Source organism: Labeo rohita, chromosome 8 (genome assembly GCF_022985175.1).
Source record: "Labeo rohita strain BAU-BD-2019 chromosome 8, IGBB_LRoh.1.0, whole genome shotgun sequence".
In the NCBI taxonomy this organism is placed as follows: Eukaryota; Metazoa; Chordata; class Actinopteri; order Cypriniformes; family Cyprinidae; genus Labeo; species Labeo rohita.
The window spans coordinates 8159708-8187023 of record NC_066876.1 but is presented as its reverse complement, the minus strand read 5'-3'; the positions used below and the strand labels follow the sequence as shown (position 1 = coordinate 8187023).

Here is a 27316-nt window from a genome sequence, read left to right as displayed (position 1 = left end):
TGAATATGAAAAGACTTTATTTACTGAAAAGAAACAGTCTTTTAGCACAGACCATTAAACATGGTGAAACTCTCCCCTGTACACTTGCCTTCAACAAACACTGACTGTCAAGGTGAGAGAAAGAAATGGTAATACAGCCACATTTCTTGCATTAAAACATTCTCATTTCCCCTCAGTGGGCATGATGGTCATATGAGAAGTTTATGTTATGTTTTGGTAGTATAGTACAGATGTTTAGCCATGAAAACACAGCATTATTATTCTTACTACTTGTAGTTTTTCCAAACCATTGAGTGCTGCCTCCAACCAGGTCAATTTGATAATTTATATTATGAAATAATCTTATGTGTAATTACTTCAAAACTGTGCAAAGCTTTTTTTTAAGTGTTGCCAGAATTCTTTGGTTCTAGATGTGACACCTCTTTCCTCGTATTTCTTCACAGTCACTGCATCCAATCAAACCAAGGCACAAAAAAGCATGGCAACAATGACCTATACTACTCCAAAACAATCAATCTCTGGAGCAAAACTCTGACCTGTAGTTTGCTCTTAATAATCATCTGTCTTGTAATTGTAGTCGTAGTCCATTGAATCTGTGAAATCAATCACTTCTGGTTGGGTTGTGTTCTCTTCAATGGTTGTGTTCTCTTCAATGGTTGTGTTCTCTTCAATGGTTGTGTTTTCTTCAATGGTTGTGTGCTCCTCAGGATGCCAAGAGTCATACCAGAGAGTTGCACTCTCTGTGGCAGGTGCAACTGTAGTTGTGGTTGTCGTGGTTGTCGTGGTAGTGGTAGGTGGTATTGTTGTTTGGTTGGCCAGAAGCCTCTGTTGCCTTAGGCGGCGGAGTCTCATTATCCGTAATCGTCGAAGACGAGCCCTATTAATTTCCCCACCATTACCGTTACTGAATTTAGAATTTGGGATTTGGTTATTGCTGTATGTATAGCGTTGTCCACTACCCCTGTTGCCACTGTTCAGCAATCGGATGGGCCTATTGCCATGGAGAGCCATGATCTGTTTGATGCGGTCCCAGTTGGATTTGTTGAGGTCAAAGTTGCACAAGGTCGCACCTGGTTCAAACCCTACCACACACAGACGGGTCATGGGAGAGAAGCCTTCTGCTCGGGCCGTTACACGGTACTCACCGGGATTTAGAAGTCGCCAGTAATCACCAGAATCACCTAAGAGTAGAAGAGTCTTGTGAAACTGTTGAGTGCCCTAAAAACAGGACAATTTTCAGAACTACCAAAGATATCTCACCTGTCCTAACGTCATGGTTGACTCCCTCCACAGACACAGTGGCATTGGAAATAGGGTTGCCCTCCTTATCCTTCACAACTCCCTTAATGCCCCGATGCACCTGCGAAAAGGACCATGGTTAGTGTAAGGGTAAGTGACGTCCAATTCCATGACCAAATTTTTAGAAGCTTGCCTCGAATAGTTATAGAAAATCTGTATTTTTACTACAGACTTGAGTCTGAGTCTGGATCTGTTCAGATTCAAGTACTAGAACACTATTGCAGGAAAGCTACTTTTCAAAGTCTTACTGTTTCTAAACACTTGCAACTGTCCCGTTCCCATAATGGGGATGTGAGTAGCTCACCTGATCCATGAAGGTCAGCAGGGCCTCTCTGTTATGCTCCCATTCTCTTAAAAGTTCACTCTGATGAGGGAACTTATCACAGCCCAGGAAAACAGATAACTCAAAACAGTTAGTGTGAAGGTAGCTGAAGTCATTCATACCTACAAGAGAGGAAGGGACAGGAATATGTATCAATAAGAAAATGAGTCTTTAGAGCTGGGGTCTCCAAACTCGGTCCTAGAGGGCCGGTGTCCTGCAGAGTTCAGCTCCAGCTTGCCTTAACACACCTGCCTGTAAGTTTCTAGCATGCCTAGTAAGAGCTTGATTAGCTGGTTCAGGTGTGTCTAATTGGATTTGACATTAAACTCTGCAGGACTCCAGCCCTCCAGGACCAAGTTTGGGCACCTCTGCTTTAGAGCATCTATGTAGATTCAAATTGATCTTACACAGGGTTGCCCAAACTTGGTCCTGGAGTGCCGGTGTCCTGCAGAGTTTAGCTCCAGCTTGCCTCAACACACTTGCTGGGAAGTTTCTAGTATCCCTAGTAAGTGTTTGATTAGCTTGTTCAGGTGGGTTTAATTGGGGTTGGAGCTAAACTCTGCAGAACACCAGCCCTTCAGGACGGAGTTTGGGCACCCCTGAACTTACAGATCCTATTAGACCTGGGCTGGGCAACTTCGGTCCTGGAGGGCCACTGTCCTGCCAAGTTTAGCTCCAACTTGCCTCAACACACCTATGGGAAAGTTTCTAGTATACCTAAGAAGAGCTTGATTAGCTGGTTCAGGTGTGTCTAATTGGGGTAGAGCTAAACTCTGCAGGACACCAGCCCTCCAGGACCAAGTCTGGGCACCCCTAATCTTACAGATCCTTCTAGACCAGGGCTGGGCAATTTCGGTCCTGGAGGCCCAGTGTCCTACAGAGATTATCTCTAGCTTGCTTCAAGTTTCTAGTATGCCTAGTGAGGACTTGATTAGCTGGTTCAGGTGGGTCTAATTGGGGTTGGAGCAAAACTCTGCAGGACTCTGGTCCTCCAGAACTGAGTTTGGGCACCCCTGATCTTACAGATCTTTCTAGACCAGGGCTGGGCAACTTCTGTCCTGGAGGGCCACTGAGTGTCCACTTCTGCTTTTGGAGGGCCATCTTCTGCAGTGTGTAATTAAAACCTAATTAAAAACACCTAAACCTGAACCAAAAGTTAATCAATGTCTTCTGGATTTTTCCATTTGTTGCAGTGCTTCAGCTTCCTGATAATACCATTTCTGGGTCCAAGCCTCCATTCCATTTTAAATGAGAATATTGTCTCAACAATAATTTAGGAACGCTATTCATTCATAGTACATCTTTAAGGTGGTGTATATTAACACTGTTTGTTTTTTCCGCCTGGAAACGGTGACTAATGTCAGACTGAACAACCTGATAGAAACTTCCAGGCAGGATCAGAGGAAGCTAATCTTTGCAGGAAGGTGGCCCACAGGAGCAGGATTGGACACCCTTCTTCTAAATTATTAATTTTATGATCTATCACATGATGTTGCAGCACAAATTCCTAATGCTCACTTCCTGGGATGGGCTTCCACTTGGCACGGTTGACAGTTCCCATCCCACCAGTTGGGTCATCAGTATGACATCCTCCCTGAAAGGTTTGAGTCATGGTACGGTGAGTAGAGGCATAAGATATGGCCAACCAGCGGAACAAAGATTGGTCCTCAGTCACTCTGATCTCCTCTTCTGGTTCACCCTCTCCATATCCCTCCCTATATCCCTCCGAGTATCCTTCTTGATAACCCTCATGGTACCCTTCAGAGTGACCCTCATGATGGTACCTTTGGATCTCATCGTGGTACCCTTGGTTCTCATCGTGGTACCCTTGGTTCCCATCGTGGTACCCTTGGTTCCCATCGTGGTACCCTTGGTTCCTTTCGTGGTACCCTTGGTTCCCATCGTGATACCCTTGATTCTCCTCATGATATCCTTGGTTTTGATGGTGATACCCATAACTTTCTTGATGGTACCCATAGTTCTCGTGATGATATGCATTTTCTTGAGGGCCACTGTAGCTCTCCTGATGGTAGCCAATGTGAAGGTAAGGGTTGGGTTCTTCTTCTTCCTCTTCTTCATACTGTCGCTTACGTCTGTTTGCTCTATAATTTAGTTTTTTCTCCATCTCCTCAGACTCCTTGGTGAGGCGGCGCATGTCAAAGGGGTATGTCACCAGTCTCTCACCACCCTGCAGGTTGGCACCAAGCACAAATGGATGGCTCTTCATCCAGGAGATAAGGGCAAGAGTCTCCACTGCAAACTGCAAGACAGAACATAAAGTTAGTTTCTGTTCTCTAATGTGACCTCTAACCAATTTCAGTTAAGTTCAAGATCAGAGTATATGAGTGGTGCTTTGATTCATTAACTGTACATCCATAACACAGCACTATTTCCTTACTTACTGAGCCATTGGTTAACAGAATACCCTCAGGGATGGGTACATGGTGATTTGGCGCCAATTTGGGCACCATCCCCTTATCCTCTGCATCCCAAAGAATGTTATTTAAGTCTGGAAAGTTCTGGAAGATGTCATGGCCATCTTCAGTCCAGTGCCCTAGTGTCCAGCTACCCAACTCTGATCCCTGTGAAACAAAGTGATGTAGCTTACATTACTTTAATGAGATTAAAGCTATCTGTAAATTTAATGGGGACTTAGTTCTTTGCCAAACATGTATATCCAAGATTTTTGGGAAATCTGTTTAAAAGCAGTCATTATTTTAACAATTTCTGGCTATCTTTGTATACATTTTTAAACACACCTTTTCAAAAGCTTTCATATGGCCGTCGGGATTGACTGATGGCACCAGATGAATTCGTGTTTCATCCACAAGGTGGCGCACTCGAGGGTTGCCATCTTTATACTCTCTACACAGGTACTGCATAAGCATCAGAAGAAGCTCTCTTCCCAGAGCCTCATTACCATGATAACCTGCTGTGTACCTGAACTCTGGCTCTCCTGAGGAAAGATGTTCATGTTCATAAAATGTAACAGACTCATGTTGCTTGTTTCAGTACTTGTAACCATACTGGAATAATAACACTGTGTCTTCCATATTAACTCTGACGTTCCTCACCTGTTTCATGCATCCCAGGATTGTCAGTAATCTCCATGGCATAAATTTCCTGACCTTTAAAGCTCTTGCCCAAACTGTAGAATCTGGTGATGTTGGGACACTCGTCAGACACGGATTTCATGAGCTGTGACAATAAGAAAAGTCAAATTTGCAAATTCACTTATCCCAAATGGTTTGTCCAACAAATATGAATCACAACTTAAACCTTGTGCAGCCACCCACTATTTTTTTGAAATGTAAACTACTGTATTTCTTATATCTTTTCTTATTCATGAACTTTTAAGACTCCAGGCATTGACACTCTCCCATCACCTTCTCCATGTCGAGGTAGTTATGATGGGTGTAGTCTAAGTCATCTCGATGGGTCACTTCATTCTGACTCTGGTGCTGGCTGAGAGGATCTGAGTAAAGAGCAATAACAAACAATATTGAGTAATATACCTAAACTATTGATAGATGTGGATCCAGACAGGAGTATTACTAACAGCAAATCGCTGTTGATGCTAAGAATAATTTTTCAGCTCACAATGCACAATAAATTAATAAATACATATATACATACATACATACATGCTTCCTATCAACAGGTTCTGAGTCTCTCACCTAATACTGGACAACCCAAAACCTCCATCCTCATACACATGGTGCCATTCCAACTCTGTGGCAAGATGCGGATATACCGTGCCACTACCGGCTCCATAAACTGAGTCAACACTGGGGTGGATTTATCTGAGTTACCAAAGAATAACTGAAAGCAGAAAGAAGGGAAACAAAAAGTGACTCAACTACACATGACTAAACTGCCCCTTTTGACTTCCACAGTATGAAAAAATTACTATGGAAGCCAATGGGGACCATAAACTGTCTGGTTACTCATAGTACATTCTTCATAATATAGTATACAGGTATATAGTCATACAGTTTTGGAACAACTTGAGGGTAAGTAAATGATGACAGAAATTTCATTTTTAGAACAAATATACTTTTAAGCACCACAAAAAGATTTGGCAACCAAAGTTCCAAAAATGAAATAAATGAGAAAATGAAGACATTCCGGAAACCTACCCATTCAGCATATCCATCATCAAGGACATTCCATTCTCTGCTGTCATTACTAAATGCCACATAGTAAGAAGACACATAGTCGCTCCTGAAACAACAAAACAATAAAAAGGGCTGTAGATGTAGACTTGGTATTCTTAAACACAATTAAGCACACTGTGCATGGGCTCCAAGGTTTTTTTTAACATCTGTCTTACTCCAAGGGGTCATCTCGACCCTGAGTGATAACACCAGTGAACTCTGTTAATGTGCGTGCGTCTAGTTCAATCCAGTGGGCCTTCTCTTCAGGGTTACCACACCATGCCCCACCATTCATATCATCTTCATCACCAGATGCCTGTGAGATAAAACCATTATAACACCACATTACATTTCCTATACATTTCATTCATGCCAGTAATGCATTTTCAGAGTGAGTACATGTATCTGCACATGTTTGTACCTGAATATTGAGACGAGCTCTGTGCGTGCCATAGCGATGTTGATAAACAGAGGAAGTCAGCAGCTGGTCATTCTCTATGCGATGAGACTCCATACCCAGAGGAGGACAAACTGAGGCAACGCAAACCAGAGAAAAAATTGAATATGGAAAATACGTTCACATGTTGAAGTAGAGACTGAAATCAGTGTGTACTGTGCTACACATTTCTGATTGCACCACATCATTTTTATTTAAATTTATACTCTTTTCTTGATGTTCTTAGTTATTTTAAAATTTTTCTTTTTATCATTACAATTTGATATAATATCAGTTTTTTTTTTTTTTTTTTTTTTTTATCAGTGATAGATGTATAGACAGACTATGCACAAATTCTTGTCATCAAGATATAATAAAACAACTATAATGGAATTAATAAACGTATGATTAACTCATAACTTCCAACTTATTTTTAACTTAACTTATAACTTCAAAACAATTTGTTCTGCCACTTGTGTTGATTCAGATGAAGGACTACATCCATGCATCTGTTTAATGAGCAGGGAGGACATTTGGAATTTCCTTTGAAAAGAACCAGCTGTGGAATTGGAGCAAGATTTGGCAGGATTCTCCATCTGTAAAGACTTAAAAGCAGCTAAAGTCTTACAAAATGTTTTAAGGTCTCATATTCACTTGAAACGAATGAAGGTTTTAGTTAAGTTTGTTAGCATTAATTATGTTAGCATTAGTATCTAAGACCCTACAAACACAAGACACTGAACTTTAAGGAACATCTTTGTTTGGTAAGATCTGTGGCTTGAACTGAGAGCTTGGAGAGATTCAGTATTACATCACTTGAATGTTCTTATATAAGTTTGTTACATGTCAGCATTTTATTCATTTTTTCACATATTTTTTATCCTACGTGTTTTTATTGGTCTATGTTATCTACTAAGTGATGGATCCCATCTGGCTCCGTGCCTAAACCGAGTTCCCACCACTCACTTTTAGGCTCTCTGTACACGCGTGGAGGTGGAGGTTTGTGAATTCTGCGTTCTCTCTCCTCCTCTTCCTCATGCCTCCTCTCTTCTCTTTCTGAAGAGAACATTTTTAGAGAAAACACAGTTACATAGTTCATAACATATACTATTGAATCATGAGCATGACGTACATTGAAGATTAAACTCTTAACCTCCTGGTAGTTTAAGGCATAGTTTACCCCAAAATAAACTTGGAGCATTTAATGTGTTGGCAAAAACAGCATCATAGGATAATATATGCCGGTATTTTGGTTAATTTAGAGTCTGATTGTCTGTCAGGCACATATGGAAGAGAGTTTTGATTGAATAACTTTGATTGAGACCTGTACTGCTTCAGCCACAAACGGTTTCAGATGGTTCAGTCCAATTTGGTAAATCTGGTAAAAGTCCAATTCACTAAAAAGAAATGGTTTAAATGAAGGATTCATTCGCAAACCTGACATCACTCTGGACTGTTTGTCCAAGGCTCTGGATTACAGGTAATAATGTTATATATAATGTTCAGTTTCTTGCACAGACCGACTGTTTCGCTTCATAAGACCTCTATATATCTTCAGGAGCAACAGGTATTAATTTTGTGTTGCCTAATATGCTTTTTTTTTTTTATTCTCAAGGATGGGCAGCCACTGATTTGCATTTTATGAATCACCAGGACCACAGTTTCAGCTAAAAATCTCCTTTACTGTTCTACTGAAGAAAAAAAAAGTCACCCACATCTTGAATGAGTTGACGGGGAGTAAATTAACAGCAATTTTTCATTTTTTAGGTGAACTATTCCTTTCCTTTTGATGCGTTATCGCTAACAAAAACCATGAAAATTTGTTTTCGGCAATTTAAGTAGAAAGGTCAACTTGGCAACTATAATAAATTAATAAGTGTAAGTTGAAGTTGAAATTACTAAAATGACTAAATATATAGTGCACAGCATACATGAGTACACCCCCTCTGATTAAATATAAAATATGTATTTTCTTAATGATAACTAATATAATTCATAGTAAGATGGAGAAAATGAAATGTATTAAACATATTCTTAATAAAAACAGGGAAATATATGCCATTGATATCTGTAAAATAAGTAACCTAGCCAATTTTGTTTAAATATTAAAACAAAGTATAATATTCTAGTACTTAATATGTCCTCCATAACTCTTAAGTACACTCCTCTGACACTTCTTGGCACTGAGTGTACAAGTTCATGACAAATTTTCACATCTGTCCTGTTTAACTCCTGGAGGACTTCCTTTAATGCCCTGATGGGGAGTTTTGCTTAGCATGTCTCTACAGAACCCCCCACAGCTGCTGAAATTGAGCTCAAATTGAGCGAATTACATGTTCACTAAAGGATTTTTAACTTGGAAGAATGAATATCTTCATTTTCATGTTGAAAAAATGCCCAATAATGCAGGGAATGTGGAGAGAGCAGCATTTCTGTTTTAAGTTTTTATATTACGTCACACAGTGGTGTGTGAATTCATGACAGCACAGCTCCCTCACACCTTCAACTCTCATACAGAAAATCCCTATATAAGAGCTTTACTACCACTGAACATCACTGTAGGAACCAGGCACTTCTCACTGTACTCCTCCTATAGCAACACCATAACATTTTGGATACTGTTAGATCCAAAACTATTGACTTGATCTCTTGAGACAAAATTATGGATTCCCAGAAGTCTATATTTTGTAAACATGGGCCTTGGGAAAAGCTAAATGAGTTCATTGTGCTTTGGCTACAGGAGGTAGTTCTTATTTGGATAAACAACCATGCGTGTCACTTCTGCTGTATATTACTTTGTGAGATAAAGTGTCACTCTTTTCACAGCTTTTGATAGACACTTTCTTGGTGTTTCCCCTGCTCTTTTCTAGCAAAAACTCACTAAATAAAAGCTTAAAGTGAAGACCTAATTATTTCACAAGTCCATTGTTTTTGAACTTCTGTGTTACTTTTGCCATATTTCACACTTAAAATAATAATTTTAAGTGTATTCCTCGTACCATTCTTCTTGTACCGTCCTCTTTTATGCTAAGAAATAAATCTGCTGACAGTTCTCTCTCAAGTGTTTTCATTGTTGTCAGCATTAAGACTGAGTATGATTCAAGAAAGTACTTATCTTTAACCGTTTTGGTTTAACAAACTTATAAAATATCTACCTGTTGATAAAAAACTTGCCTTAAAGTTAAACCAGAAATTTTTATTTAGTTTTATTTAAGTAACTTTCAGGATGTACTCATTTTTGCAACACAAAATTGTATCACTTTGATAAGAAAATTGTATTTTCCTGAATAATTTTAACATTCTTCTTTGGTAACTGATCAAACGGCATTGCTGGAATATTATGTCTCTAAAGAACCCTAACATGTCTTTTAAGTAAAGAGTAATTGCTGAATTTGTTAAGTTTCAGAGGGGGTGCACTCATTTATGCTGTGCACTGTGTACACACACACATATATATTATATGTATGTTTGTGAAAATGAACATCTTATCCTACTAGCATAGCATATTGCTAACGGGTTAAAAATATCTGATAAGCTAGAACTGTTATGATTCTAACAGTGAATTCACATTTTGATAAATGTGAGTGCTAATGTGAGATAGCTTTCATCGGTTATTACAGTATATGAGTCTCCTTGGCTCAAACAAACAGAGTAATGTTTGAAGAGCGCAACAGAGCAACACTCCACATATAAATCAACCTGTGAGGGTCTCTCTAATAGTTTCCGCACATTAAACTAAAAAGAGAGAGTATTTTTAAAAAATATACTTACCTTTCACAAACAATCAGGTGAGCAATTTGAAAAGAAACACACACATAAATCTGATACCACATATCTTGAATGTTTAGTAGATTCTTGTTATACTTTTGACAAACATTATGAACTGTTTGCAATTCTCTGGAATGCTCTGGAGCTCCATTTCCATTTATCTTTACAATCCAGAGATGGGAGGATGTAATATAGATCTGTGCCCTGTAAATCTGAAGATTATAGTTCCTTAAATGCTCAAAGACCTGTCAGAGTAACAAAATGGTTTTCCAAGTAACATCTTGACCGTATATTCGCAAATCAAAGATAATGTCCTTTACAAGTTAGCAACAGTTTTAGCAAGTAAAAGGACTTTTAGTATAAGTTTAGTAGAACTGTTTAACTTCAGGTTGTGTCTTTTTTTATTGGATTTTTAGTAAATGTAAGAACAACTTACATTGTTAGAAATGTTTAAAGATGAACATTTATTACACTAAAGCAATTTTATTGGATTATCCATGCATCATTGTTTAAAAATATATCAAATGTACACATTAAGACTATTATTTCCTCTCTTTGAGCCCTTTTTACAAATTAAAGGATGACACATGCCACAGATGCTGTTAGTAGTGCTTAACTTCTGTTGACCTTAAAACTTCTCTTCAACTCTTTCTCAGCTCACTTTCTCATTTTGGTTGAGTCCTGTTGTACAATATCCTGCACATCAAAATCCCGCTTCACTGCCTTAGGTCAAAGAATATTGTTCAGTCTATTAGGAACCAAAACAGAAAACTAAAAACAGAGTTCATGGGAACAGGGTCCGTTCTCAGTTGTTAATGAATGCTTGTCATAGTAATTTCCCACAAAGTCAAGTCTATAATCAAGTTTAAGGAGATTGTGGGGCAGCAGGAAGACAAAGTAGAGGTGATTTCCAAGCTAACAGTGTTATTTAAGTAATTTGTAGTGCATAGAGTTAGAATTTGGAGATGGCAAGTTAGAAAGGCCTGATAAGGACTGTGCCAGTGTTGGCCAAACACATTAATGTTTTTCATCAGTTAAGCATTTTTTTCAATTCAGCTAACGATGAACCAATAAATTAGATGATCTTGCTTGTGAATTGTATGTCCAAGTATCTGATTGAAACCAATGATAGTCTAATACGTTTATTAGAATGAACAACATTACTACATTATTGTTGCGGTAGACTGAAGGGCAGTTATGGTTCTCTAAATTGTATTGTTATTCCGGATGTCAGTATCTGGGTCATTCTATAATTACGGGGCATTTGCAGGAATAATATTTGTGTAACACTGTTGACAGTCAATTAATCCACTCTTGGGACAGATTTGCTAGTTTAACCAATATTCGGGGAAAGAGAGAGAACAAACCTAGTGTTTCATCCACGTACTTCTAGAGGAAATATCATTATACTGTGCAAATTATGTGAGAATGGGACAAACCATTCCTTTCTGAGGGGGGTTTTCTAGTGGGTAACTTAAATTACAATGTTTTATTTGGACACAAATAAAACAAGTTATATCACAGTAAACACTTATTATTTCTGAAGTGCACACCCAAATGTCTTGATAACCTAATCTAACTGAAGGCAAAACTATGAAATTAATTCATATTTGAATTAATCATTTTCATGCTTAAATGAAGAGCTAAATGAGCAACTTTACAAAATTGGAGCTTAATACCAGGGTTGTATGTGATATGAACATCATTTTTTAACAAAAGATACGGCTTTTTTCAACATACAGTAGTGTAATTGGGAAAATATAATTGTGTACTAGAAAATTAAGCATCGGGGCTTTATATTGATGAAAATATATTAAAAATATACTTCACGGACTTGTACCCACAATTATAGAATGACCCATATCCGTGAGTACCTGTTTTTCAGTGTCACATGTTCAGTGTTCAGTGTCTACTTTTGAAATATTAGTTGACAACTTATATGAGGGTAAAAACACTGTACCTTTTTCCTCTTGCTCTTTTCTTTGTCTTTCTCTCTCCCTTTCTTTTTCCCTCTCCTCTTCCAGTTTCTTTTCTGTTGACAAATCAGAAACCAAGGGTGTAAGAGGCACTAAATAACAGTTCAGTGTTACACATTAAGCAAGTAAAGCAGGTTTTACAAATCTGAGACTACTGAGTTTTAAAAATTAAATGAAAGAAAAGTTACATATTACAATGCACATTTCATTAAAGCAAAAGAGGATAAACCAAACACTAAATTCAAAAAAATGTAAGAAAATGCTAGCTGAAAGTCATATTTGCAACTGAAGTGGATTACATTAGATTGAATCAAAAATGTCCTCAAGGCTTTTGCCAGATTTCCATTTTTCTACCCTAATAAAAACAGGCTCTTGCTGCGTAATCAGAAACGGGTGACATTTTTGTTTTTACTCCAGGACAGAGTTTTGTTGCTTACTAAAATTTTATTTATCTAAGATAAGTGTTCCATACACCAACTAACAGACATAAAGATCTTTTTTTTATGCACTTAAGTTATTTTACAATAAGGTCCAAAAAGTTAGTATTAATTCATTCTTCAGCTAACATTAACTAACAATGAACAATACATTTGTTATGGTTTTTATTCATCTTTGTTAATGTTAGTTAATAACAGCACACTTATTAATTGTTTGTTCATATTAGCTCAAATCCAATAAAAATATTAACGGATACAACTTTAGATTTTAATAATGTATATTAAATAAGATTAACTAAGATTACTAAATGCTTTAGAAGTATTGGTAACACTGTACAATAAGGTTCCATAACCTTATTAACATAAACTAACAATGAAAAAACTTTAAAGCATTTATTAATCTTAGTTAATGTTGACTCCAACATTTACTTATACATTATTAAAATGAAAAGTTGTATCTATTATTGTTAGTTAATAGACCTGAGCAAACATGGGCTAACAATGAACAGTTGTATTTTAACTAACTAACATTAACAAAGATCAATAAATACTCTAGCAAATGAATTGCTCATTGTTAGTTAATTTTAGTTAATGCATTAACAAGTTTAATGCAAAAAGTGAAAACTTATTGTAAAGTGTTACCGACAATATTTAAAGACTACTTTTTAGCGTTTTTTCAGTAAGATTTAGCTGGAAAGGAGATGCACTGCAAGACAATATTAATTTTCTTGTTGGAAAAATTTTTCATCTAATTGCAACATAATTTTAAATGCTAAGCTTGATGTCAAGCGGCACCTCTGCGTCTCTGAAAGTGTTTATTTGAGTGTAGAAATGACAGGTCACACTGTCTACACTCTCATTAAGACGAGAGCGAGGCCAGCACCTCTCATGCCGTCTCACTTTATGTTTGTTTTCTTTTGAAAACAGAGTATAAAAGCAGTATGTACCATGTCCGTATTCATATTCTTCATACCAGTTGTTTTCAAACGGAGGGACGGTGGGCTCCTCTGTGACAGAAAAGAAAAGAAAAGAAATACAGGTTAAATTTGGGCGTTTTACTGACAGTACAGTAGAGAAACTTTAATGACTGACAAAATGCTCGCTCCGCTGTCATTTGTAAATACCACACCAGACATTGCGGACTTTAAATGGTGTAAAACAAGATCTTTCATGAGATGGGTGTATATTGTGGTAAAAGTTTATTTGATTCACACACAAATTTACAGGGTGCTTAAATTCACTCTTTTGTAATGTCAAATGTATTAATAAAACAAGTCTAAGACAGCAGAAACCTATTAACCCAACTGACTGTTAAATCTACTTTTTTTGTCTGTTTAACATGTTTTAGAACTACACTCACAATTACATAATGTGAACATAATGTAATTTTAAAGTAGCAGCAGTCTGCGATAATAGGGAAACAAAAAAGTCATTAAAGCAGAAGTTCACTTCCAGAATAAAAATGTACAGATACTTTACTCACCCACTGTTATCCAAAATGTTCACATCTTTCTTTCTTCAGTCGTAAAGAAAATATGTATTTGAGGAAAACATTTCAGGAATTTTCTCCATAATGTGGACTTCAATGGTGCCCGTGAGTTTGAACTTCCAAAATGTAGTTTAAATACAGCTTCAAATGGCCTAAACGATCCCAGCTGAGGGAGAAGGCTCTTGTCTAGCAAACTGAATGGTTATTTTCTAAAAAAAAATGTACAATTTATATACTTTTTAACTTCAAACGCTCATCTTGTCTAGTTCTGTGTGAACTGTGTATTTTGGTTCATGACAGTTAGGGTATGTCGAAAAACTCCCATCTAATTTTCTCCTTCAAAATCGTCCTACATCACTGTTTTACCCTTTTTGTGAAGAGTGTTTGACCCTCCTTGTGCGTTCACTTTGTAAACACTGGGTCGGTACTTCTGCAGCGATGTTGAAGTTGGAGGAGAAGATGAGATGGGAGTTTTTTGACGTGCCCTAACTGTATTGAACCGGATTACACAGAGTTTACGCAGAGCTAGACAAGACGAGCATTTGAGGTTAAAAAGTATGTAAACTGCAATTTTTTTAAGACCCTTCTTTCTCACTGGGATCATTTAGAGCCCTTTAAAGCTGCATTTTGGAAGTTTAAACTCGTGGGCACCATAGAAATCCACTATATGAAGAGAAATCCTGAAATGTTTGCCTCAAAAGCACAATTTCTTTCAACTGAAGAAAGAAAGACATGAACATCTTAGATGACAAGGGAGTGAGTAAATTATCTTTACATTTTTGTTCTGGAAGTGAACTTCTCATTTAAGAAATCATAATTTTAGGCATTTTTGAGGAGGACACAGTGTTTAGAAGTAATGATGGGTTTACCTGTGGTAGTGTGATGCCAGTCTTTGTCAGTAGAGCTGATCTCTTTGCCATCAGGAAAAGGCATGTTTTCTGCCACCTCATCTATTGCCAAAGAATAAAGTTATAAGTTTATAAGCTGAACAATCAGCCATTTGTGATCTTTCTAGGGGTGTAAACAGTACAGAAGTCATGGTTCAGTACGTACCTCGGTTTTGGGGTCATTCGGTACAACAGAAAATGTATTTCTTAATTTATTTTTGAACAGACAGCAGTGCTACATACGTGTGCAGTTTTTTATGATATAAATTAGATTGTACATTTTAAAGATTTAAAGCAAAAACAAGATGATCTGACTTTAGATTAAGGTTTTTGAGGAAAACATTCCAGGATTTTTCTCCATATAGTGGACTTCAATGGTGTCCAATGGGTTGAAGGTCCAAATTGCAGTTTCAATGCAGCTTCAAAGGGCTCTACACGATCACAGCTGAGGAATAAGGGTCTTATCTAGAGAAACAATCTGTCATTTTCTTAAAAAATGCACTAACTCTGCAATGTGTGACTCCATGCATTATGTAATCATACTGGAAAGCTCACACATAGTCAGTTCTTTGCCTGTGTACTTTGGTTCAAAAAGAAAGGGTAAGGCAAAAAACTGCATCTCATTTTCTCCTCCAGTTTCAAAATCGTCCAACATCGTTGGATATAATCGTTTATATATACATATATAAATTTTTTTTTTTTTTAGAAAATGACCGATCCTTTAGTTAGATAAGACCCTTATTCCTCAGCTGGGATTGTGTAGAGCCCTTTGAAGCTGCAGTTTGGACCTTCAACCCAATGATCCCCATTAAAGTCCACTAAACTAAGAAAAATCCTGGAATGTTTGACTCAACATTTCTTTTCTTTTCGACTGAAGAAAGAAAGACATAAACATCTTAGATGACACAGGGGTGAGTAAATAATTTTTCTTCTGGAAGTGAACTAAATATTTAACATAAAAACCTTAATTATTGGAAGACTCACATCTAGCATCCCAGTAATCATCATCTTCAGTTGGACGGCCAGCGATCACAGAGGTTGTAGGTGTGGGTTCATCCACCTTCCAATAGTCATCATCTAAAAATAAGTTTAGGGAAAGGTTGATTATGATGAACAAAAGTGGTGTTTATTTAAACAGACATGAGTGATATTCTGCTTACATGAGTCAGGATAAGGCGGGGAATACTCATCCGTGTCAGGAGGAAAGTCTGTTGGGAATTCTGTGGTTTTCTCAGTCGGGGGGTCTGTAGGCTTTGCCATCGTTGTTGTCTCTACAAGAAATTCTATGGATACCAAACAGTGTTTGTGAGTGCAAATAAATTCCAATGAGTCATATTCCAGATCATGGAATAAAATGATCTTACTTCAGGTGCAGCATGTTCTCCAAGATAGTTTAACAATGATGTATGCTTCAGTAGAAGCCACAAGTCACTTCATTTTATTTATTTTTTTCTAACAGCTGAATTCCAGGTGTAGAACTACACTACCCATAATTCCTAAAGAGAGATCCACCAATCAGAGAAGCTGCTGTTACCATACAAATCTCTCAAACTACAAACTCTAACATTATTTTTCAATAAACTTATTTCGACAGTTTTACAATCAGTTAATTCATTTGTAAAAGAAAGTAACCTGATATACAGTTTTGCTTCAAATCTGAGAGTGCAATGTTATGATTCATCTCTGAGCTGGACGATCTGGTCGCTGAATCTTTAAAAAAGAATGTTTTGAAATTCCCATGGAGAAAATCACTTCTACACAACCAAGGCAGTCACTGTTCACCAAAAATACACAGATCTAAAAGACTTTTAAGAGCTTTTTTAATGAGAAGGGCTTGTCTAACCTTCCTCCCAGTACTGGTCAGGTTCAGGGTCATAAAACTCCTCATCATACTCAAGAGCCACAGTGGTTGTTGGAGGCAAAGTGGTGGTGGTGGTGGTGGTGGTGGTGATGGTGGTGGTTTCCTCCCTGTTCTTCTTGCCTTTCTTCTTCCCACCCTTCTCTCCTTTGTTCTTCTTCTCGCCCTTGGGTTTCTTGGTGGGTTTGGGAGCTTTGGGCTTCTTGGTGGGCTTTGGCTCTTTCTGTCGTTTTCCTCTTCCCTCCCTCTCAGTTTCTCGACGCATTCTTTTTGCTTAAAGAACGCAGAGAAAATGAAAGAACTGAATTGAATTTTGAAGCAAATAAGAAAAATGTAATTTACAGCCAAGTCATAGACTATAACCATACATTTAGTTCATGTAAGAGCTGGCTGAAGGTTACTTTGTGGTTAGTCTCAAACTGTCTGATGCATATTGGAAACAAAACTGTCACTTTACAAAAACAGCAAGCTAATCTTATTGGTTGCATTTATGCAATTTCCATTCCAGGGTTTATACACTGTGTTTACAAAGTACAGCTATTTTGGCTGTCACATTCTGGTTGGATGGTCTGTCTATGTAGATGGTTTGTGGATAAAATAAATGGCAAAGTTGACTATACTTTACACCCATAATCAGAGGTTTCTGCAAGACTATTTTTTTTTCTTTGTGAGTTAAACATCTCTGATGTTAGGTATCCTCTTAATAATGTTCCAAATTGTTGTTGTTGTTGTTGTTTTGTTTTTTTTTGCAGCAAAGCCATTTTAAGAACAATTTTAGGTTCTCTGAAAAACCTTTCAGCAAACAGCTCTTAAAGAACCATTATTTTTTCCTCAATGTGAATATTCTCAAGAAGAAATCATTGAAGAAGAAGAACCTCGATTTTTAAGAGTGTAGACATATTTCAGTGTAGACATTTAAAATAAATAAATGAGTAAATAAATAAATAACTAAAACCAACAGCCTATTTTGTCTATTTTGTTTGAATCTTTCATGACCAAATACTGCCAGGCTCAATTGATTTGATTTTTAATCAAATGAAAAAATAAAATGAAAAAAATGAATAAAATCAGCCAATTCTGGTCTAGTTTTCTGCAACACTGACTCCCTCAATCAACCCACGCTTTTAGGATGCTTGTAACAGGAGCGTTCAAAGAGAAAGGAATGTCGCTGTGTCTACCAGGACGTCTGGCTACACTTTGATAATTCCCTCCGAACTTCCAACACATTGTTTTGGACAAGTCACTAACTCAAGCATGATGTAAACAGCCCCTCTAGCTACTTGTGCTCCAGATTTTGAAACAAGAAAAAAGTTCTCTACACACACAATAATAAGAGCAAAATCTTAGAGCAAAAATTTTAAAAGGTTTAGCATTGTCAGTTTTAAGGTACAACTACATTCTACTTCTATACAGTTAGATTATTCTATTTTTTTATTATAAGAATGCATAAATATCCCCAATATTTGAGCATCTATTAGAAACTCTATTTTGCATGTTCAGGTTTGTTCATTTTGGGTTAGCTTACATTAAATGATAGTAAGATAGAGAAGGCGGATAAAAAACAAGAGGAAAACGTCTGCGGAACAAAAGATGGCTTACAATAAGGCAGAGGTTCCCAATCCCAGTCATTTAACTCTGTAAATAAATACAATTTGAATTCACGTCTCGCACGCTTTAATGCTCTCTGAATGGAACATATATACTCATTTCGAACTGGAATCATGGTGCGAGGGCTGGGATTGGGAAACGCTGTGATAAGGCAAAAAGTAGGACCCGTGTAAATATCGGATCAGCTTTCGAGTGCTGGAGAAAACTAAAGGGGAGGGAAGGCCTGCAAACGGACGCCGAGGTTTGCTCTGTTTCGTCCAGATAGGTGAGTAACATTGGTTTTGCTTTGCTTCACAGAACTAATATATGCTGACTTTTGCTTGAATATGCTCGTGTGTCATGTTCGTTTGTTTGTTCATCTGCAATCGGTGGCTGGCAGCGCAGGTTCCGTCATAATCGTTGCCTGGGTTGCGTACTTTTGTGTGGGGTGGAGCTATCAAATTAGGGGCGAGACTCTTTTTGGGTAGGGGCGTGTTTGTTTTGGTGATTTCAAATGTCAACATTGGCTACCAGAAATCAATTACCCTACCTTTAATCACACATTCATATCTGAAACACTAAAAATGTTCAAACAGTCCCAATATGAATATATAGTTTTTTTTTCTATGGTTTCATTATACTATGGAAGCCCATTTCCAACACTGAATAAAACATTTAAAACTTAATGGTGACTTCTTATCTCACAATTTAGACTTTTTCTCGCAATTGCTAGTTTACCTCTCAATTCTGATTTTTTTCCTCAGAATTGTTACTTTATATCACAATTCTATGAAAAAAATATTTGCGATATAAACTCACAAATCTGACAACAATTGTGGGTTTATATCACGCAACTGGAAGTTACTAAGTCAGATATTGCAAATCTGACTTTTTTTCTCAGAATTACGAGTTTATTCTTGCAATTCTGAATTTATAACATGCAGTTGTGAGTTAAGCCAGAACTGTGAGATATAAACTCACAATTATGAGAAAACATCAGCTTCCATCCCTCAAAATTGGATTATACCTCACAATTGTGAGTTTTTATCTTGCAATTCTAAGAAATGTCAAGTTGTATGATATAAACTCGCAGTTATAAAATCAGAATTATGAGATATAAACTCTGACTTAATAACTCACAATTGCATGATATAAACCTGCAATTGTGAGAAATTAAGTCACAATTTAGAGAGATAATTAAAACTGCCAGATATAAACTTCCAATTCTGACTTTTTTTTCTCAAAATTGCAAATTTATATAAGACGCAATTGTGAGTCATTAACTCAGAATTGTGAGATATAAATTCGCAATTCTGAGAAAATATCGGCTTTCCCCTCCCTCAAAATTAAGACTTTATAACTCGCAATTGCGAGTTTATATCTTACAATTCTGAGGGGAATAAAAAGTCAGAATTGCAAGATACAAACTTGCATTTGTGAGAAAAGGTCAGAACTGTTTTTGAGTTTTTATCTCGCAATTTTGACTACTTGTCGCAATTGTTAGTTTATATAATGCAATTCTGACTTATTGTGAGTTAACTTGCAACTGTGAGTTTATATCACAATTTTAATAAAGATTTTATATCTCACAATTGCCAGGTCGAGATTGCTTCATGCAATAGGTTGTTTGCACATGACGTAATTGCTGTGGCACGAAATGCAGCTGGAGGGCAGGAAGTGCTTTCTCTCCATAGGAATCACTGAAATCACAGAAATTCTAAATGTATATGTTTTGCGTTGTTTTGCAAATGTAATATCTTATTTACATTGTGTCTATGTGTGGCATTTAGCATTAAGTGAATTCTTACTCTCATCCTGTATCTATTTATATATTTCTTATCTTAAAGGAGAAGTCCACTTCCAAAACAAAGATTCACATATAATGTACTCACCCCCTTGTCATCCAAGATGTTCATGTCTGTCTTTCTTCAGTCGTAAAGATATTATGTTTTTTGAGGAAAATAATTTATATATTTTCTCCATATAATGGACTGATATGGTGCCCCGATTTTGAACTTCCAAAATACAGTTTAAATGCGGCTTCAAACGATCCCAAATGCGGTTGTAAAAGATCCCAGCCGAGAAAGAAGGGTCTTATCTATCGAAACAATTGGTTATTTTCATAAACAAAATACTATTTAAATACTTTTTATTCTTAAATGCTAGTCTTGCCTTGCTCTTGTTTAACTCTTGTATTCTGACTCAAGACAGTTAGGGTATGTCGAAAAACTCCAATCGTCCCTCAACTTCAAAAATGAGAAGTTGAGCGAGAAAAAAAAATCAATTTCAAAATATCAAAATCATCCTTCATCGCTGCAGAAGTACCGACCCAGTCTTTGCAAAGTGAACATCCAAAGAAGATCAAACACCCTTAACAAAAAAGGTAAAACAGTGATATAGGACGACTTTGAAGTTGAGGGAGAACGTGAGATGGGAGTTTTTCGACATACAATAACTGTCATGAACCGGAACAAGCTTCAGGCAGAGTAAGACAAGACGAGCGTTTGACATTAAAAAGTATATAAAATGTATTATTTTTATGAAAATAACTGATTGTTACGCTAGATAAGACCCTTCTTTCTTGGCTGGGATCATTTACAACTGCATTTGGGATTATTTGAAGCCGCATTTAAACTGCATTTTGGAAGTTGAAACTCGGGGCACCATATCAGCCCATTATATGAAGAACAATGTTTTCCTCAAAAAACAATTTCTTTACGACTGAAGAAAGAAAGACATGGACATCTTGGATGACAAGGGGGTGAGTACATTACATGTGAATCTTTGTTTTGGAAGTGGACTTTTCCTTTAATATTATTATATCTTTTAATAACCAATCACACACACAAGCATTATCTGACTCTCCTCCTGACCACAGACGCAGGTTTACAAGCCACTTTTCCCTGCATTTTTCAGTCAATTTCTTTCCTTTTCCTCCTTACGAACAGCAAATTTTCATACATGATACGAAAAGAAATTTTTCGGTTTGATGATTTCCAAAACTAAAAACACAGGCATTTTGAGAATCTGCTAGTGATTCTTATAGAGAAAAATCACTTCCTGACCTCCAGCTGCATTTTGCGTGTCATCAGAATCACGTGATTGGGAAAAAAAGTCAGAATTGGGAGATAAAAAGTTTCAATAACCTTTTTAAATATTTTATTCGGTGGCGGAAGCGTTTCCTATATCCCTTCTTCTTCTAGCTTGTACTATTTTGGGCAATGTCTGAAGCTTTTCATTGCTAGCACTTGTTGTATTATTGCCTCTTTATGATCAATGAATAAAAGAGTCTTCTAAATTAATACATTTGAAGTCACAGTAATAGTTACTGACAAAATCGAATCCAGAATGTTAAACGAATCATAAAAATGCAAACTGGACTTCTTGTCATAATATTTGTGATGATAATATTAATGTAAATACTTACAAATGATGTCCAGCTGGACCGTGGTTTGTGATTCTGTGTCCCCATTTCTGGCTGCACATTTGTACATCCCAGCATTGTTTAAATTGGCATTGAGAACAATGAGCGAGGACAGGGAATTGCCATGACTGCGCACCTCAAGATTGTCACTTTTTGTTAGAATCTTCTCACCATTAGGAGAAAACCAGTTGATCTCCTTTGCAACCCCTTCAACTAAGAACAAGAGCAGAGAAACATTATTGGACTTAATTAGCATCTGAGCTTGTTCAACAACAAGAGCATTTCCAACCACTACCTAATGTTTTTTTATTATTCATTTTCTTGCTGTTCTAATCCCCTATGACTTTCTTTCTTCCATGGAAACAAAAGGAGAATTTTTGGATGAATTTCCTAGTTGTTCTTTTCAAAACACTCCTGCGTGATATCCATTTGATAGCTTTGTGTGAAGAACAGAATGAAATTTGCATTTTTATTCAATTTATTCTATGATATCAAAATACTTGTACTTTGTCATTTTGTCATCTGATCCAAATCGCTTTCAGTTTCAATATACTGGAAAGAGTAGCCAGGATGTCCTCCAGAAATTCATCTATTGTTATCCATATGAGTTTGGAACAACATAAGGTTGAGTAAATGATAACAAAACTATTATTTTATGATTAAACTGGCTTCTTACCTTTGCACATAAATCGTTTGTGTTGTCCAACTTGAATCTTTGCATAGGTTGGAATTATCTTCACTTGCAGAAGATCTAAAGAAACACAACAAATCATTTTTGGCTCTTCATTTCCACATTTTTCCACACTGTCAACTCATATTTAATTGAAGCTGCACTCTAATACATACACAGACTGTCCCATTTAGAGTTCATAGACTCATATGTTGACACAGACGCTCTGGCTCTTGAAACTCATCCTGTCCTGTCTCCAAAGGGCAGTTTCATCCCCGCTGGGAAAGTTTTAAGTGACATTCTTGCCTGTTGCTGTGAAGTCATTACCCACACAGAGCTTGTCCACAACGCCAGTCTTTAGGAGTAATCAGGCAGAAGTTTACTTAGCTGTCAATCAGAACTGGGTCGCAATGAAGGGGAGATTTTTTGCAATTTTATTGTCGGAGAGTACAAAAAAGCGATGAGGCGAAAAGCGCAAACACGATCAGTCAAACTCGTACTGTCCACATTAACACCAAAGCATGTGTGCAAACCACTACGCAACAGTTTAGGCCGAAACAGGACAAATGGCAGAGGTCAGTGGGTTTCACTGTTTCTTTCCATGCATAATGGTAAAACTCTTTTTATACTGTTCAGAAATTTCCAAAATTTCAAAGTGTTTCCTGGAGAACAGTTCGCTTTTACAACTTTTGAAGTTCAGTTCCAAGATCTGATTTCACAGACTGGCAAAGGGTCAAACATCTGACCCTTTTCAGTCTGACAGTCTAAGAGTACTTATCTGGGCTGACAGACAGGAGCAAAGTCTGGGCTGGTGCACAGGTGTGTTTGAAGTCTAGCTGGTCTACCAGAGCATCTTCAAAATCAAGAACCATAGCTGGGCCAAAACGTAAAGGTCTTAAAGGGATAGTTCACCCAAAAATGAAAATTGTGTCATTAATTACTCATGTAATTTCAAACCCGTTAGACCTCATCTTTGGAACACAAATTAAGATATTTTTGAGGAAATCCAAGAACTTTCTGACCCTGCATAGACAGAAACGCAACACATTCAGGGACCAGAAAGGTAGTAAGGACATCGATAAAACAGTCCGTGTGACATTTGTGCTTCAACCTTAATGTTATGAAGCTATGAGAATACTTCTTGTGAACAAAGAAAATAAAAATAATGAATTTATTTGACTTTATTCCTGCTGACGCAGAAGTCAACATTCTGACATAGAACCCAGATGCGCTGTGCCTTGTTTACAAGCAGAAAAAGATGCACGCTGTACATAAACCATGTCAGAACATTTCAGCAGAAAGGATGACTTGCAATTTTTTGCTCAGCCTTACTTATATGAACCAGAATATACAGACGATGAACTAAGAGAGATGGACGTTCTACTTCAGCTGACGAAGACTGACACAGAAGAGAAGGAATTATTTAATAAAGTCATTATTTCTGTTTCTTTGCAACATTACGGTTGAACCACTGATGTCACATGGACTATTTTAACAATGTCCTTACTACCTTTCTGGGCCTTGAACCTGGTAGTTGTGTTGCTGTCTATGCAGGGTCAAAAAGCTCTCGGTTTTCGCTGAAAAAATCTTAATTTGTGTTCTGAAGATGATCGAAGGTCTTACAGGTTTGGAACGACATAAGGGTGAGTAATTAATGACAGAATTTTATCACTTAAAAGTCAACGTGAAACCCTTTTCAAAACTCATTTTTACTTTGTTAATGTGACATAATTTTAAATAAAACAATTCAACAAGAACAATTTTACGGCGGCACATGATTTTGTCAACTTGGAATTGACTGGATTGTGAAGTTTAGCATTACATACCAACACAGAGCCACAGTGGATGTGAGCTCACTAAAATAATACCAACATAACTATTGGTTAATGATAACCAATAGTCTGTAAGGCCATAGTGATGCCAGTAAAAAGAAAAGTCATTTCAGAGGAAGATGAAGTTATTACATTTTGATTGCAAGATTGCATTTTGTATCTTCTTTGGAATAATGTGGATTGATGACTCTTTAACAATAAGACCAGGAGCGTATATTAAGTAATTAAGGCCAATAGTGATTTCATGTTGACTTTAAAGGGAACTCTGGGTATTAAGAATTGTTTGGCTTAATATAACATAAATGATGTTTCTTAAAATATGTAGTAGAAAACCCACGAAAGATTTACGTTATTTAGAAAAATCCAGATCGTTTTATACATATTTTGGACTATGGGGGGCGCCATTATTTCCATGACGTGAAATGGTTGCACTCGGTGAGCTACTGACACTACCTGTTGTTATTTTTACCGCAGCACAACTCACAAAATAAAATATTGATACAATGCCACATTGTGCAGCTTTTTGTTGTAATTTTCAGTCGAAGGGCAACACGAGAAGCGATGTAAGTCTTCACTGCTTTCCTAGCAATAAGAAGAGGAGAAAAGAATGGGAAGATGCCTGTGGACAAATAAAACTATAAAACTCCTAAAGACCCACGTCTTTGTTCTCTTCACTTCAGCCCTGATGCCTTTGAGGCTTTTATTAGACCACAGCTACTGAAAGAGCTAACAAATGGCAGAGACAAGAAACACTAGATGCCATCCTGGCAGGATGTAAACATGCAGATGCTTGTCATGACACCACAGACACTGAAGGAGTTCCTCAGCGCAGATTTCACTCGATATCCGGGGGCGTTTAGACTCCTAGTGGGGAAACATTGATGGTACGGCATTTGGTCGCAATGCCCTACGCTTACATCCATCAGCACATGTAAGCTCTTTCAAAAGCTGTGGTAATCGTATCAGTGTTTTATTTTCCAAGTTGTGTTGCGGTAAAAATAGCAACGTGTTGCTCACCGAGTGCAACCATTTCACGTCATTAAAATAATGGCATCCCCATAGTCCAAAATGTGTATAAAACGATGTGGATTTTTTAAATAACGTAAATCTTTCATGGGTTTTCTCCTACATATTTCAATAAGAGACATCATTTATGTTACATTAAGCCATACAAGTCTTAATACCCAGGGTTTTGAAGCAACCAAAGGCTCTTACTCTGCTATCAAGGCAGTAGCCTTTATGAAAAGCTTCTCACTACTTAGGTAGAGACCAATAACACTGTAGATATTTCTGTCAAAGACATGTAAACACATACATTCCTATTGGCTTCCACAGGGTAATTAAACCATGTTGGGATGGTTTCTCTGTTTTTCCCATTACTTTTTGCTATTTTACTGATGTGTCCGGTTGGTCAGAGTGAGTCTGCTTCCCTGCATCTAATGGAAATGCTGTGTTATTGAATACCAAAAGCCTGCCAGTAACCATATTTTCCAAACCTCAGCAACAGTGCTGCTATTAACTCTTAAATTAACTCCTTAATCCAAGTTGCAAGCGTAATGAAGCTGTGACGTTCTTTTGAAACCCAAGGATGGAAGTCTGTCTGCAATGTGTACAGCGTTAGTTTTTTAGTTTCTCCATTCATCACACCATGTCAGCTAAATATTAATTTGTACTGGCGCCCAGCAGCGGTTTTCTTCCTCAGTGAGTTGGCTTTTTAGACTTGGCTTTTCCAAGCACAGGTGCAAGTATTGAGTATGCCATTGTCACAAAGAGCCTTGCTCATGTAACAGCAAAAACCTGGCGTCCTTCGAGAAGAATCCCTGTCTTTGGTAAAGCACCACTCAAAACATGCTGTAAACTGTGTGGAAAATACAACCTGTCAACTTAAATGCAGGGTGCTGCTGGAAAACGGCATATAGCATATCACAGAAAATTTGTACTTGGTTAAAAGGTGACGTCACATTTAACCCTCTGTAGTTTTTTTTTTTTTACATTTGGGGTCCCAATGACCCATTTATCTTATTAAAACCCAGTAGACAGATATTATTGAAGCATTCAGGGATCATAAACTATCAACATGACAACTGACTGGAAAGGACATTCTTTTTAAAATTGAAGAATGAAAGTCTGTCTACAACAACACTAGTTTTCCGGCTTCTCCATTCGTCATACTGTGTCAGCTAAATATTCATTTGTATTGGCATTCGGCAGCGTTTTTTTCCTCAGTAAGTTGGCTTCTTAGATGTGGTTTCTCCAAGCACAGGTGCAAGTATATTTTATACAACAGAACTAAAAAGAACATGACAGACAACAGCATTTTGTCATTTGTACCTGATCCAGTTGTTTCCCTTCTGTGCTCCACATGTTGCTCTGGGGCTGTGTGGCTGATCTCTGAGTTGCTGTGTTCTGTCAGTCCGTTTACGGTCCAGAAGTGAACCAGCAGGGACAGACAGAGAACTGACAGTGCTGTCTGGTCCCTCAGTCCCGGCATGGTGCCTTATTCAGTGCTGCAAACAGAAGAGGTGCTCCACGGACGGTATTTCTGAGGAGAGAAGTGAGAGTGAGTGCTGGAGAGAGAGAATGTGTGAGAGAGAGACAGATGGGTGTGAGGAGAAGGGGAGGGTGGGAGAGACACATGAGGAGCTACGGAGGAGTGTAAAAACAGACTTGAAGAGAGGGGGTGGGAGAAAGAAAGAAAGAAAAAGAAAGAAAGAAAGAAAAGAAAGAAAGAAAGAAAGAAAGAAAGAAAGAAAGAAAGAAAAAAAAGAAAAATACAAAGCAGACATACTGATGCTTAACACTTTTGTTCTTCAAAGAGCCAACTCAAGAACCATATATGGAGAAAAATGGCTGTTGATATGTAGAGGGCTTTTTGTTAAGCTAAGGTACTGCAAAGAACCATTTAAGATCCATTTAAGAGTTTTACTAGGTGATGATAAATGTATGCAGTCACTTGCATTAACAGAGAATAATTCAGTAAAGACTTAAGAGATCCAACAGGTGTGGCAAGAACCAACTTCCATATATAGACATATAAAGACATGCAAAAGCAGAGTCTGGAAATACACAGGATTACAGCATGCAATATTTATATTCGCTGTTGCTTTCAATGTTACATTAAAAAATTAAAGCTACATTTTTGTGCATTTGAAGCCTTTCCAACAACAACTGTGT

The 27316-nt window shown here is 37.3% G+C and overlaps 1 protein-coding gene across 1 annotated transcript; it reads right to left on the bottom strand.

The window, feature by feature from the left end:
* Positions 1-26754, bottom strand: aebp1b (AE binding protein 1b). Its single transcript, XM_051116900.1, has 22 exons — positions 26474-26754; positions 22317-22391; positions 21644-21853; positions 16615-16902; positions 15932-16054; positions 15756-15848; positions 14754-14834; positions 13343-13402; positions 11943-12014; positions 7181-7270; positions 6200-6309; positions 5955-6094; positions 5761-5845; positions 5299-5443; positions 5008-5096; positions 4696-4819; positions 4381-4577; positions 4024-4203; positions 3140-3881; positions 1604-1743; positions 1261-1360; positions 1-1181 (listed from the first exon to the last, which is right to left on the bottom strand). Exons 1-22 carry the CDS (start codon positions 26631-26633, stop codon positions 550-552), a joined length of 3936 nt encoding a protein of 1311 aa, XP_050972857.1. The 5' UTR covers positions 26634-26754; the 3' UTR covers positions 1-549.
* Between the last annotated feature and the right edge of the window lie 562 nt (positions 26755-27316).